This window comes from Phragmites australis, chromosome 16 (genome assembly GCF_958298935.1).
Source record: "Phragmites australis chromosome 16, lpPhrAust1.1, whole genome shotgun sequence".
NCBI classification, from domain to species: Eukaryota; Viridiplantae; Streptophyta; class Magnoliopsida; order Poales; family Poaceae; genus Phragmites; species Phragmites australis.
Window position 1 is genome coordinate 18,241,031 of NC_084936.1, and position 15,288 is coordinate 18,256,318.

Below are 15,288 nucleotides of genomic sequence, written 5' to 3' on the forward strand. Positions count from 1 at the left end.
TCTTACACATACAAACCTAAATAAAACTTATAGTATGTATATGGAAATAATCCATTGCTTGGCCTAACATCCATAGGTCGATCAATGCAAGTGCATGGGCCTAACTGTTGGAGGGTCAGAAATTGAGCTAGAGAAAATTAATGGTGCACAAGTGCTACACTCTTTGCCTTGCAAGCTCTTGCAAACCACACGCGGTTTGATATCTCATCACACTATAAATACGCTGCCCTAGCCACGGCAATTTGCATCACGATCGATCGAAGAATTAAGCAAGAACACACATATACACATATAACTCTGCTACAAGATCAAGCTAGCTCATATCCATGGCTAGCATGGCGGTGATCAAGGTATGGGTGTCCATGGCACTGATGTGCGTTAGTGTAGGGATTGGAGCTGATGATGACGCTTCCGGCGGCGGTGGCCTTAGCCTGAGCTCGCCGAACTACCACGGCTCGTTGGCGAAGGCCATCCTGTTCTTCGAGGGGCAGCGGTCGGGGAGGCTGCCGGCGAACCAGAGGGTGAAGTGGCGTGGGAACTCGGCGCTCACCGACGGCCAAGGCGAAAACGTACTGATTTGCACTCATCAATCCATCATATATACGAACATATATTGATGAATTCAGCATTACACTGTTTTGCTATGTATAGACTTTGGAAGGAACACCACATTTCTGAATTTGTACAAGCATGCATGCATACATGATCGTAGGCTGTACATGCACGAGCATGATCTCCCTCCTGAAGAACGTAAGATTATTACCCAAAAAATAAAAACTAATAAGTTCATCGTTGTTGTTGTTCAGGTGAACTTGACTGGCGGCTACTACGACGCCGGTGACAACGTCAAGTTCGGCTTCCCGATGGCGTTCACCGTCACCCTCCTGAGCTGGAGCGCCCTCGAATACCGCAATGAGGTGGCGGCGGCAGGGCAGCTCAGCCATCTCCGGTCGGCGATCCACTGGGGCGCCGACTTCCTCCTCCGTGCCCACACCTCTCCGACCACCCTCTACACTCAGGTATATCTATAATTCGTGTTAATTTTACATTTATGAATAGGGTTTATATATAGGCTAATGATCAGCCGATGATGTTTGCATGCATGGAGTTAGGTTGGCGATGGCAACGCCGACCACCAGTGCTGGGAGCGGCCGGAGGACATGGACACGCCGAGGACGCTGTACAAGATCACTGAGAACTTGCCTGGGTCCGAGGCCGCTGGCGAGGCGGCGGCGGCGCTCGCCGCAGCGTACATGGTGTTCAAGGACGACAGGGACAAGACCTTCGCCACGCAGCTCCTGGCCGCGTCCAGATCCGTACGTCACGTCTCACATTTCCATGCATGCATGATACACCTATCTGAGTATCGAAGCATCTGGATTTTTGTTGCATGATTTATTGTTTCTTCTGATTTGCTATACATCACCAAAGCAACAAAATTTCCACAAGCGACTAAGCGAGCAACATCTTGCGTGCATGCAATGTCAATGTAAACAGCCAAGATGAACCTCCGTCACCTTGGCACCCTGCAACCCAGTCAAAATACAATTTAGGCTCACATTCGAAATTGTTTTTTGAAAAAATTACAAATTTTCATCTCTATTTTAAATCTAGTTCATCTAACATAAATTTGAAGATAAAAAATCAAATTTCTTTGAATGCTTTTTTCTGTGTAGTAACTGTTTTTCAATTGATGATCACCAACATACCAGCTCTTCGACTTCGCCAACAACTACAGGGGATCCTTCCAGTCCTCCTGCCCATTCTACTGCTCCTACTCAGGCTTTCAGGTGATTACCCATCAAATTAGTATTCAATTATACTGAAGCATGAACACACTTTATCCGCAAGAACTGCAATAGAAGTTCTATTGACTGATCGACGGTGAATTTTTTTCCCTACCAGGATGAGCTCCTCTGGGCCTCGGCATGGCTCTTCCGGGCAACGAAAGACGGCAAGTACCTCGACTTCCTGCAAAACAACCAGGGCGGAACTGCAACCGAATTTAGCTGGGACAACAAGTATGTTGGAGCTCAGATGCTTGCAACACAGGTCAGTCATCACATCCCAACTAGTCACTCAGCAACCTTCTAGTAACTTCAACTTCTGGACGTCGCAAACAACGAGACCGTATGAATGCCGCTTCAGGAGTACTTGGCTGGAAGGACAGAGCTGGAAAGCTACAAGAGAGGCCTGGACTCTTTTGTCTGCGCCGTGATGCCGAACAGCGGCAATGTGCAGATTCGCACCACTCCTGGTATGAACCAAGTTGTTTAATCTGATATGCTGGAACTTCCATTCTGAACAGGTGATTACCAGGGTTACGGTTAATTTATTTCTGAGAAGATTTGTGCACCTGTTTCTGACAACAGGAGGGCTTCTATTCACACGCGACTCGATCAATCTACAGTACACGACGACTGCAACCCTGCTGCTGTTCATATACTCGAAAACACTGAGTTCTTCAGGCTCCAGCGGAGTCCAGTGCAGCGCTGCAAGTTTTTCTCCATATCAGATCAGGTCATTTGCCGCATCACAGGTACGCAACACTATTGCTTCCCACATATTTCAGGGTTTCGTCGGATTGTACTGTACAATATCCGACACGCTTCTGGTTTTCAGGTGGATTACATCCTGGGGAAGAACCCGATGGGGATGTCCTACATGGTAGGATTTGGCACAAAGTTCGCAAGGCGCATCCACCACCGTGGCTCATCGATCCCATCAATCAAGGTTCTCCCAAGGAAAGTCACCTGTAACGAGGGGTTCTCATCATGGTTTCCGACGAGCAACCTGAACCCAAACATCCATGTCGGTGCCATCGTCGGAGGACCTGATGGGAACGACCAGTTCAGAGATAACAGGGGCGATTCCACGCACTCTGAGCCGGCGACATACATCAATGCAGCCTTTGTGGGTGCTTGTGCTGCTGCTATGGGGCAGAAGCAGCTGGAGGAGCCCGTGGATGACCTAGCGTCAATGATATCATATTACTAGAGTAGAAAGATACACGACATATGTAAGGACTGGCAAAGGACATATGGTATTGCCTTGTACCGTCAACTGTACTTATAGCCTGTCACTGCTCTTGATCACCCTGTATAAGATGATAAGAAGGAAGAAATAAATACAATGACAAGTTTATACTAGTAAACTATATCTGTTGATCCAAATATCATTCAGCAAAAGTCAACATAAAAACTAGAGCAAGTACATACACCTTTATCACTAATCCCATTTCAATTTGATGGAAACCAAATGTTTTATCTACAAAAGTATGTTGCGGTATTCCAGCGATAGCTGGACAGAATTGAAACAGAAAATGAATTTCTATTTTATACACTGCCACTTGTATAGTAGTGTGTTGCTAGGTTTCTGCTTCCTCCCACTTGTTGGTCACAATGGACCATTAAACTGATCAATCCAGGAACCAGCAAAGATGCCCAATCCACGGCAGTACCCACAAGGAGCTCCCAGAACCAAAGATCCACTGCGAGAACTAATGAAAATATGAGCAGAGCAAGCTTCTCGTATCTATTCAAAGGCCAGCCTGAAACCTCAGCCATTATCTTCAACATTGGAATGGATTTGCTGTCTAGCTCCTGGCTTCTTATTGACCATGCTGTGACTCACTGCACGTCAGTTGGGACCATATTCAGCTCTTCTCGAAGACGTGATCCCAGGTCTGGCATATGCCCACCACTAAAGATGGTCAACTAGGCCGTGTCTACTGAACCGGTCTAAGACACGGCACTGTAGGCACGGTCTAGACACGAGGGTAGACGGATCGGGTTGGCACGGCACGACTAGTAGGGGTGTGCCTGGGTCGACACCTCGGCACGGTGGGCCGACACGGTATGGCCCGGTTTAGACAGGTCGGCACGGGCACGACCCACCCCCCTCGCACCGGCTGCCCGCCCCCGCGCCACCTCGCCGCGCTGCCCCGCCCCTGCGCCGCCTCACCATGCCACCCGGTCACTCCGGCAGCTTCCCACCCCGTCCCGGCCGCCCACCCCCGCCCTGTCGTCCCAGTCTCACCCCACCCCGCTGCCTGGTCGCGCCCACCCTGCCCGGTCACGCCGCCCTCGCCCCGCCGCTCGGCCCCACCGCCCAGTGGCCTGGCACGGCCTGTCGTGCCGCAACCGTGCCCGGACCGGCCTGTCTTGCCGCAACCGTGCCCGGACCGGTCCGGCATGGTACTGTACTTCACGTGGTGTGCTGTGGACCGAGGGCGCGGCACACGAACCGACACGGCACGACCCGTTACAGTATCTGAGCCTATCGGGCCGTGCCGTAGCCGGACTGAGCCCATGTCGGGTCAGCACGACTGATCCATTTGACCATCTCTACCCACCACCATAAAAGACTGCTATTGTCTTGTACCCACGGTTTATTGATTCCTTTATCTTCTCAGTGGCAATCACAGCTGTGAAACTTTAAAAATACAAAAAAGAAGAAATAATTAATTCATTACTTTATTTACACTTTATTTGCCTAACTGGTTTCAGACTACTCACTCAGATGTCAGTTGCTTTGCCAAGAAAATCTTCAGTGCAGCTCCAAAATCTAGCCTAGACAATGCCTCCACCTCAGGATATCCATCTTGATTTTCCACTGGCAAAAACAAAAGCCCAGTGATGACGAGTAGTCCAATGAGCGGCATTGGTAGTACACGTGAGGCCCAGAGCAATTTCGATCTCCAAAAGTCAAGACCATCTGGCATGGAAGTTGGTTGTACCAAGCCTTTGGTCGATTTCAGTGTTATTTCTACTGCAAATGTGAATACTTTCACCTCTTTCACTCTGGAAGGCAAAGAACGTTCAATTAAAATAAAGTCTAATAAAGTGGCCAGGGAAATAAAAATAGAAAATTGTACACATAATTTGTAAATCAGGTGGAAATGTATGCTAAACAGGACTCGTCACCTCTTTCGGATTGTTCAAATTCTCCCGACTCGTCACCATTTCATACAGGACAATCATAATCTTCAACCGCTTGCTGCAGTCTATCAACGTATCTGAAGAAAAATAACAAATCTCAGCAAATTAACTTTGTAGAAAAACATTCAATTACCGAAACAGGTGCAGGGATATTGGAATAAGCACAACGATAATTCATAGGCAATGTATGTCAACATGAGAACAGCTATGAAACACATGAAAAATAATTCTTAAACATGAAACGAGCCAAAAGCACATACTCTTTGTCAGCAATGTGGACTGTAGAAACCAAATCAACCTGCAGCAGAGTAGAATTTACGATTGGTCAGAAACTAGAGAAATCTCACAAAATGTTCCAGCGTGTTTACTTAACACAACGTTCTCCGCCTATCGTTCTCCTTTCGAACCAGAATTCTTCTATCAGGTAAATTGGAATCAACAAACTTCTTTATTGTATTCAAGGCATTGATGTGGGGAGGCATGCCATTAATGCTGACGCCTGGGTGAGCTCGGGACACACGTCCACCATCCATTGGTCATTGAACCAACATGATCGGTCCCTCTTGGCCTATATAAATAAGATCTTGAGAGAATGACGCGGTGCTCATCATTGACTAATTTGCTTGCAACACACTTGTCTGTTCCTACCACACTCTCCATCACCATCTTCGGGTTGCTCATCCTCATCTTTCCTTCTCCCCGACCTTCATTTCTCGGAGATGGGTCACTCTGGCAAGGTTGTTGCCCTGAATCCAGATTCAGAAAAGTGAAGGGTATGTAAGATTATCCTTCGACAACCATCCTTAATCCGTGCCGAGTTTCTCATTAGTTTCTGAAGCGCTTGCTTGAGAAAGGTGTCCTTCGGAGCATCACGGATGCTCATCCTCCTCCGAAGGGCCAAGCTGTCTCCTATCATGAGGATGAAAAAGTCATCGTCTTCTAGGAGTTCCTAGATGCCGGGTTCCATTTTCCCCTCTCCATGTTCATGGAGGATGTTTTGGTGCTCTTCGACCTGGAGATCCAGTAGCTAATGCCAAAGGCCATTATGCGTTTGGGCGTCTTCGAGTGGGCCTTTCAAGTTGAAGGCATGGTGTCGAGACCGATCTAAGAAAAGACCAATCCCTTATCATATATTGAGCCAGTAAACAATCTTAATACACGAGGACTTCATAGATAACAAATCCATATAAAGCAAATAAAACGGCATAGGAAACGACATAAATTCTTCATCTTCAACTGGGCAATACCACGTGCAATCGACAGAGAGCACAACTTAGAATGTGCCATCTTCCACAAAGTCCTCAAAATCTTCCCCGATTAAGAAACTTGTTTGGATATAGCAAGTGAGAGTATATGTTATACTCCACAAGTTGTGGTAAAAATGCATATGGGGCATAAATCAGGAATAAAGCTAACATGGGCTTATTTACATAAATGCCAAAATTGACTAAAAACAATAATTTAAAGTGAGTAATTAAATTAAATGAATAGCAATTAATCAATAACCTCAAGGTTCCAACTATCTTGATTTAACCCTGGATTCCAACCACCTGACCAAACCAAAGGTTCCAACCACCTTTCTCTAACCAGGATTCCAAATACCTCGAGCATAGTTCCCACCACCATGGTTGATCAATTATCCAACTACCTCAACCACAATTCCCACAATCGTGACTGACCAAACTAGATCACAAGTTGTTTCTAATCATGTGAGGGTTCCTTGCCACTCTTGACCTCGAGCACGACTGATTAATCAGTTTTACACTTTGCAGGAGTTGTACACTTTACCCACAAGACATGTCTTCCCGTTTTGCCAAGTATCTGGCTGACGAAAAACTCTTACACACTTTCAAGGTGTGAGCTAGGAATCCAATTACAAGGCATTTACAAAGCCCCTCCAAATAAGTGTCGAACTGCTAAGATTTCACCGCCGTATGAATTACACCTCAACTATACGAATCTAGGGAATTACACCATTATGTTTCTTGTGTTGTCACGTCCCAAAATCCGTAATTACATAATTAAGCATAAATATGCTTCTTAAGTATTATGTTTAATTTTGTGTGATTTTGTTTTGTAACTCTAGAGCAATTCGTTTAAAGTCATTCGGATGAGAGAAACTAATCCGAGAGAGAAGAGAATAGAAATCGCATTAAAAATACTTTGTTCCTCTAGCACGTGGGCCCCACCAGAGTGGGCCAACCATCCCTCCCTCTCCCTCACGTGTAGCCACCTGCCCTCCCTCACTCTCCCGTGCTCCCTCTCCATCGGTCTAGCACAGGGGAGTTGCCCCCTCTCTCCCCTCTCAAGCTCTCTCTCCCTTTCTCCAAAAATCCGACCTCAAGAGAAGGATTTGAGGTACGCATGTGGTACTCACGCGATCACGAGCTCATAAGCTATCCATCCATACAATTCATTTTCGTTTTCTCGAAGAATTTGAGCCGAATTTGATGTCTTTTGGTGTTCTTGGTTGAAGCACATGGAACACGGGATTTCTTCGATTTTCCTCTGTTTCCTCCTTCACCTGGTGGTCAACAACCTCGACAAAGACCCTTGGGTGAGTCCCCTAGGCTTACATGTCAAGAATCCATGTTTTGGTTGGATATATTTCAAATTTGAAGCTAAGGTTGTGAAGTTCTAGTGTTCTTGAGCATTGAAGGCAATAGTCGAGTTTTGGTCGATTTTGGCTTATACGTGTGGTCCTATGCGGTAGAGGAGGTTAAGAGGGTGCTCTAGGTCCAAATATCCACCCCAAAAGCCATTGAAATCGCCAAAATCATCGCCGGTGAGCTCACCTAGTGCCCCCCGGGCGCTCCCAGCGGTCTGAGCGCGCTTTCCGGCGGTCTGACCGTCGTTCCAGGGGTCCGACCGCTCCTCGGGCCAATTTGACCTTCAGAACCCAAATCTATCTGCACGTCGGCGGTCTGACCCTGACTCTCGGCGGTCTGACCGCAGTCAACTCAGCAGAATTATTTTCAGCACAGTTTACTGTTGGTTGAAATTTGTAAAATTCATAATGAATTCTTTGTAGCTCCAAAACTTATGACACCAATTTTGATGGTTTCATAATAACCTAATCTACCTCTTAAAAATGTCCCCAGACATTAATAATTAATTAAATTTATGAGATTTATTAATTAGGTTAAAGCTTCATTAATTCACTGTTAATTCATCGCAACCCCAAAATGGGTGAAACCAATTTTGCTAGTATTCTTATGTCTTGTTCTATCTAGGAAAAATGTTTTCATACATTATAAGCATAATTTTATGGCATTTCATCATATGTATTTTTGTGGCATACATAGTTGCACTTCATTCATACTCATCATTGCATGCGTTCTTCTTTAGTGAACGAAGAACCGAAGCATGATGCGGATGTGAGCGAAGGCGGCAGTGAGCTCCTGCGTTTCTGTGAATTCTGTGCGGGGAGTGTCAGGCAAACCCAAGAGCAGCAAGGCAAGTAACTAAGCATATTGCACCTTTATTCAATTGAATGAAGTCTAAAATTTATAAACTATGCTTATGTATGTTTGCATGTGTCGAGTCGAGATTGGGTACAAGTGGGTAGATCCTATGTTGAATGCATTACTTATACCTCAAATTGTTGTTCATCCTTTCCTTGTTGCCTTGAGTATGTTGTTGGTGTCTAGATTACAAGTTAAATAGTAATGCTTAGCAATGCATAGGTCATTTGGTAGAAGTCGAGCGGTGAATTGTTTCATCGTTCACGAGCATAAGCGTTATTTACTTTTGTAAGATCACAATGTTGGATATGGGTTGATGATGGTTGGATGAGTGGTGAGTATGAGACGAGAAGTGGGTGGTGCTAGGGGTGTTATCTGCTTCGGAGGAAAGTACTGGGGGCAGCCGGGAGAGGAACTTAGACACTGTAGACTGCTTGCGTCATTTAAGCACTGATCGTCGGTGTAGTCGGCTTTAACACTTACCTTACTCATCACATGCCGATCTAATGGTAAGGCGAGCTGAATACCTCTGTAGCTGTGATCATTTGGGCGATCTAATGGTAAGGTGAGCCGAATACCTCTGTAGCTGTGATCATTTAGGTGTGAACATCGACGGTGTGAGCGGACGAACTTGTAAGAGGTGCTAGTTTGCTCCGGGAGTTGTTCCAGTACCTCCGCGCTGAGCGATGCATGATCCAAATGGTTGGGGCTTATTGGGAAAGGTTAACATGAGTACTCTCTTGTATGGATCTATGTGGTCATGCAAGCCGTATAGTCCTCAAGTCGTGTGTGGGTCCAGGAGTATCCCCCTGCAGGGTGTAAAAACATTTTGAAATGTTGCGCTCTTGATCATGAGCATGCTTCTATTTATCTGCATAGGTCGTAGAGTTTTCTCTTGTGGTTGATGGTTGGATATGTGGGAGATGGTTGAGTTGGTCTTTGTTCATGTATGTTCATAATGGTTTCAGTTATTTATGTTCAGTTGGTTATGGCAGGGTAGAGTCATGTTGTTGTTGGTTAAGTTAATTTCTCACATCTATGTGTCTAGTTTGCTTACCGCTTATGTTTAACTTAACCATATGGCTTTTCCTTGCTAATGGCTCAATGCATAATTCTTGGAGTCGAGCTATGTATATGTGCTCTTTATGGTTTAAGTCTTGTTAGTACCTCCGTACTCATGCCTGTGTTTTTAGGTGTTGCTGGTGAGAAAGAGCCAGTGTTTGGCTACTTTGTGCCTGCCGTTCAGGGTGGCGGGCAAGAGTAGTTCATCCTACTCTCGGAGGTCATAGTTTTGGGGTGGAGCCTAAGGGCATGTGGCTCCACTCTCTTTTGTTGTATAGGTTTATGTTTCCGCTGCATACATGTTGTTGTCTTTTGTTGTAAATTGGTGAAAATAGTTGCATGGCTAAATACTTGTAATATAATATTAATTACTCGCTCTTTCTTAAGCTTTGTTGTGATGTATATGTTAGAAAGGCATGTGTTCCGATCTTAGGCACAAAACACGTGCCGGGACTACCGGGATGATATTCTGGTTAATCATCGAGGTTGTGATTATGAATAATGATCCTCCTGGTGATTAATTAGAATATTATTTGAACGATTCCTCATAGCATGGTATCGGAACTTGGTTTAATTAAGTAGCCTAAACACATTTAGAACGTTGTTTAGTAAGTATGTCAACTTCACCAAGCAACTCACTAAAGTCTATTTGTTTTTCTTCTGGCCAATATGTATGAAATTGTTATGTTATGCCCCTAAGAGTAATGCGTGGAAATGAGCGGCGCTTAAATGTTTGTTTTCGTGTTGTGCTGCATATGTGTTTCATGTTGCATCGACGACAAAAGGTATGGAACGCATCCCGATAGCGCTAGTATCGGGGGCTCAACCGGTGCGGGGTAGGGGCCTGGTTTGTTCCGTAAGGTGACGGTATGGGAAGTGAATATGTTGGCAACAACATATGCAAATGTCGCTTGTGCGGCAAGGTGCACAAGCACCGTTCACGCGAATGTTTATTCTTTTTCGTGTGAAGGGTGATGTATGATATGCTTGTTTGGGGAGAGATGCACTCGAGAAAGAAACATATAGTTAAGGGTCGAGCATATTTTCATATTCTATTGTTCATTTTGCACCATGCCTTTGAACATACATTTTCATCATTATGTAGTATACGGATCCAAATAAGCGAGGTCCGATATAGCAAAGTAGCATTAGTTGGAGTTTGATCTTTCACCTATGTCAGAGTTTAACCTTTTGCCTCTCTTTCTTTTCATCGTCACCATAGGATGAGAACCCATGCCAGTTTGGGTGATCTTCTTGAAGGTTCTAATGAGAATAACCCGCCTCCACCGCCGAGCATGGCGGAGGTGCTAATGCAAATTGAGCAAAACCGTCAAGCTCAGACGACGCTTCTTGAAGCTCTCGTGCGTAACACGGCCCCTCATGGAGGAGGTGGGGTCAGGCGCCGAGATGACTTCTCGGATTTTCTGCAGACTCAGCCACCTACCTTCACGCGGGCTAAGGACCCACTCGACGCTGACCATTGGCTTCACACCAACAAGTAGAAACTCGCTCTCCTTTGGTTCGAGGACCACGAGGAGGCGCTCTTCGCCGCCCATTAGCTCTAAGGCACGGCAAGCGTGTGGTGGTCCAACTACTTGGCCATGCACCCTGCTAATCATCGGGTGTCTTGGGCGGAGTTCCGCCAGGCATTTCGGGATTTTCATATTCCTAAGGGTCTTATGGAGATCAAAAGAATGGAATTCATGGACCTCAGGCAAGGAGGTAAATCATTGATGGAGTACGTGCAGGTGTTCAACCACCTTGAACAGTATGCTCCCGATGAGGTGAACACTAACGAGCGGAGGCAATACCGCTTTGTTAATGGCCTCAACTCGAAGATGCAAGACCGGCTATCCGCACATGAGTTCACGGACTTCAACAAGTTGGTGAGCACATCTCTCATGGTGGAGTTCAAGCTCAAGAACCACTAGGAGGAGAAGAAGCGCAAGAGGGGTCTGTCGCCTTCCATGGGCAGGAGCTCTCAACGCACCGCACTAAGAGTCAACCCCCACCATCTCACGAGTCGGCATCGATTGCTCCACGACTGATATGGTTGGTGTAGCATCCGGCTTTGTCCGCTCCACAAGGGCAGCCTGCAAGAGCCGTCGGCTCTCAAGTGAGCGTGACAGGTGGCTCTGGCGGCCCGTGCTACAACTATGGTCGTGTCGGCCACTATGCTCAGGATTGCCCATATCCAAAGCAGGGAGCTGTGGTGATTGCTTCAAGGCCACCACCTGCTCAGTCTGCACCGCAGTCTTCTCAGACCACCCACATCCCCAAGCGTGGCCGAGTGCGCCACACCACCGCTGAAGAGGTTCATGAGGGTGACAACATGCTGATGGGTATGTTTGCTTATGCATTCAAATTTTGTCGTTGCTCCTGCAGTCATTCTTTTCGATTCTAGAGCTTCTCACTGTTTCTTAGCGACGAGTTATACACGGCGGCACGGGTTGAGAATCGGCACCACCCCTACGTCTTATCTTATACATGCACCCGGAGCTAATGCGTGTCCAACGCATCGGTGATTATCAACGAGATACCTTCCCGTGCCAATTTGTTGGTGATGGACTCAAAGGGGATAGATGTCATATTGGGGATGAATTGACTTACCAAGAATGAAGCTGTCATGGATTGTGCTCAGCGGACCATCACCCTTAATGGTCCGTCCGGCACCCAAATTCATTTGAAGCTTGAGGCCGTTGATCCTTGCCTTTACGCTCAGAAGGCTATCCCCACCATGGATCTGTTGAGTATTCCTGTGGTGTGTGAATTCCCGGATGTCTTTTCTGATGAGTTGCCAGGGATGCCACCCGACAGCGCCGTGGAATTCTCTATTGACCTTGTGCCCGAAGTGGCCCTAGTTTCGAGGAAGTCGTATAAGATGTTGTCAGTTGAGCTAGTTAAGTTGAAGAAACAGATTCAGGAGTTGTTGTCGAAGGGTTTCATACGTCTGAACTCCTCAGCTTGGGGATGCTTGGCACCCTTTGTGAAGAAGAAGGATGACACTCTGTAGATGTGTGTTGATTATCATCCATTGAATGAGGTCACTATCGAGAACAAGATCCGCTTCCTCGGATACATATTCTGTTCGATCAGTTGACCGGTGCCTGGGTTTTCTCGAAGATTGACTTGAGATTGGGCTATCATCAAATTAAGGTCCGACCGGAGGATATTCCAAAGACGGCTTTCTCAACTTGTTATGGTCTTTATGAGTATACCGTCATGTCCTTCGGCTTGACAAATGCCCCAATGTTCTTCATGTACTTGATGAACACTGTGTTCATGGAGGAACTTGACAAGTTCATCATGGTTTTCATCGACGACATTCTTATATACTCAAAGACTGAGGAAGAGCATGTAGAGCACCTTCGTGTTGTTCTTGGCCGCCTTTGAGATCACCAACTATATGCCAAGCTTAGCAAGTGTGAGTTCTGGCTCAAGGAGGTCGCTTTTCTGGTCATGTGTTGTCTGAAAATGGTGTCGCAGTTAACCCGAGCAAGGTGCAAGGTGTGCTCAATTGGGTTCAACCCAAGAATGTCACCGATATCCGGAGTTTTCTCAGACTTGTGGCTTATTACCGCCGGTTCATTGAGAATTTCTCCAAAATTGCCAAGCCGATGACTGAGCTGTTGAAGTAAGGAAGTGTGTTTGAGTGGTTGAGTGAATATGAGTTAGCTTTCCAGACTTTGAAGAAACTGCTCACGACCGCTCCCGTTCTCGCTCAGCTTGAGGTGGACAAGGGTTTCGACGTGTATTGCGATGCTTCCCGCATAGTTCTCAGATGTGTCCTTATGCAAGAGGGCAGAGTTGTTACTTATGCCTCACGGCAATTGAAACACCATGAAGAGAACTATCCAACCCATGACTTGGAGTTTGCGGTAGTTGTGCACGCTCTGAAGATTTGGCGCCATTATCAACTGGGGAATATGTGTCGTATCTATACGGATCAGAAGAGCCTCAAGTATATTTTCACTCAGGCAGATTTGAACATGAGGCAGCGAAGGTGGCCCGAATTGATCAAAGACTACGAGCTGGAGGTTCATTATCATCCCGACAAGGCGAATGTGGCCACCGATGCACTGAGTCAAAAGGCTCGATGCAATTGTCTTATGGTCGAGCCCGGGAATGCCACACTTTGTGATGACTTTTGGAAGCTTGGACTCGAAATGGTTCCAGATGGTTTTATTTCCAATCTAGAGATCAAATATACTCTCTTGGATGATATCAAGGCAGCTCAGAAGGATGATAAGGGCATCATGGCCAGAATCTGAGAGAAAATGAAGATCGGAAAGGCCGTGTGCTTTTCTAAAGATGACCAGGGTATTCTGTGGTTCCAAAGGTTGAGGCATTAAGAAAGAAGATACTGGATAAGGCTCATGACTCGTTGCTATCCATTCATTCAAGGAGCACAAAAATGTATCAAGACCTCAAGCCATGATTTTGGTGGACTCGCATGAAGCGAGAAATCGCTCGATATGTTGCTGAGTGTGATATCTGCTGAAGGGTGAAGGCCAAGCATCTCAAGCTAGCTGGTACGCTCCAGCCCTTGCCCATTCCCTCTTGGAAGTGGGAGGAGATCTGCATGGATGTCATTACTTGATTGCCAAAGACCTTGCATGGCTGTGACTCAATTTGGGTCATTGTGGATTGGTTGATGAAGTCCGCTCACTTCTTGCCCATCAAAAACACATTTTTGACCAAGCAATATACGGAGCTATACCTCAATCGGATTGTTTGCCTCCACTGGATTCTGAAGAAGATCGTTTCTAATTGAGGCATTCAGTTCACTTCTCATTTCTGGAGGAGCCTTCATGAGGCTATGGAGACCGTATTTTTCCATAGCACCGTGTATCATCCTCAAACCGACGGTCAAACTGAGAGGGTGAATCAGATTCTGGAGGACATGCTCTGGGCTTGTGTTCTCACTTATGGGAAGAGGTGGGACATTTGCTTGCCATTTGCCAAGTTCTCATATAACAATAGCTTCCAAACGAGCATTGAAATGTCGCCATTTGAAGCTCTATATGGCCGACGATGCCGAACGCCATTGAATTGGTCTGAATCCGGGGAAAGGGCTTTTCTAGGCCCGGATTTGGTCAAAGAGGCCGAAGAGCATGTTCTAGCTATTCAGAAGTGTCTTCTCATGGCACAATCATGACAGAAGAGCAATGCGGATTGCCGCCACCGAGATCTTGAGTTCGCAATTAGAGATTATGTGTATCTTAATGTTTCACCTCTAAAAGGCGTCCGACGTTTCCAAGTTCGAGGCAAGCTAGCGCCTCGCTATGTGGGGCCTTTTCAAATTGTTGGCCGGCGTGGAGAGGTAGCCTATCAATTGGACTTTCCATCATCTCTCTCCGCCGTGCATGACGTGTTTCACATCTCGCAGTTGAAGAAGTGCCTCCGAGTCCCAACCGAGGTAATCGAAGTTGCAAACCAAGAGTTGCAACTGGATCTTACATATTGTGAGCGACCGATCTGGATATTGGACGTAGCGGAATGCAAAACTCGACGTTATTCCATAAAGTTCGTCAAAGTCCAATGGAGCAATCATTCGGAAGTCGAAGTGACGTGGGAGCGTGAGGCTAAAATCTGCTTCGAGTATCCCAAACTCTTTGAGGATTTGTAAATACCATTGTAACATGTGTACATTTGGAACCTCTCGCATGTATATATTCATCGCCATGTTGAATGGAAATCAAGTCTCAAAGGAGTTATGTTTGGAAGATGACCCAACCCAAAGCAAGTGGAACCTGTTTTTGCTCTCTGCTGGCTCGTGGTCTGACCGCAATTGATTTGCCGGTCTGACCGTTGATGGGCGG

General features: G+C 46.3%; 1 protein-coding gene and 1 pseudogene across 1 annotated transcript; one reads left to right on the plus strand and one right to left on the minus strand.

The window, feature by feature from the left end:
- Positions 1–335: 335 nt before the first annotated feature.
- On the plus strand, positions 336–2,997 carry LOC133896227 (endoglucanase 20-like). Its single transcript, XM_062336791.1, has 8 exons — positions 336–569; positions 807–1,019; positions 1,113–1,316; positions 1,713–1,790; positions 1,906–2,052; positions 2,149–2,257; positions 2,373–2,539; positions 2,623–2,997. Exons 1-8 carry the CDS (start codon positions 336–338, stop codon positions 2,995–2,997), a joined length of 1,527 nt encoding a protein of 508 aa, XP_062192775.1.
- Positions 2,998–3,396: 399 nt separating this feature from the next.
- LOC133895104 (uncharacterized) lies at positions 3,397–11,022 on the minus strand (annotated as a pseudogene).
- Positions 11,023–15,288: the final 4,266 nt, after the last annotated feature.

Bases quoted from the DNA above. Each gene is read 5' to 3' on its own strand.
- LOC133896227 (XM_062336791.1), top strand. From the start codon at position 336: ATGGCGGTGATCAAGGTATGGGTGTCCATGGCACTGATGTGCGTTAGT. The intron at 2,053-2,148 runs GTCAGTCATCAC...ATGCCGCTTCAG, and splicing joins CTCAGATGCTTGCAACACAG to GAGTACTTGGCTGGAAGGAC. The intron at 2,258-2,372 runs GTATGAACCAAG...TTCTGACAACAG, and splicing joins GCAGATTCGCACCACTCCTG to GAGGGCTTCTATTCACACGC.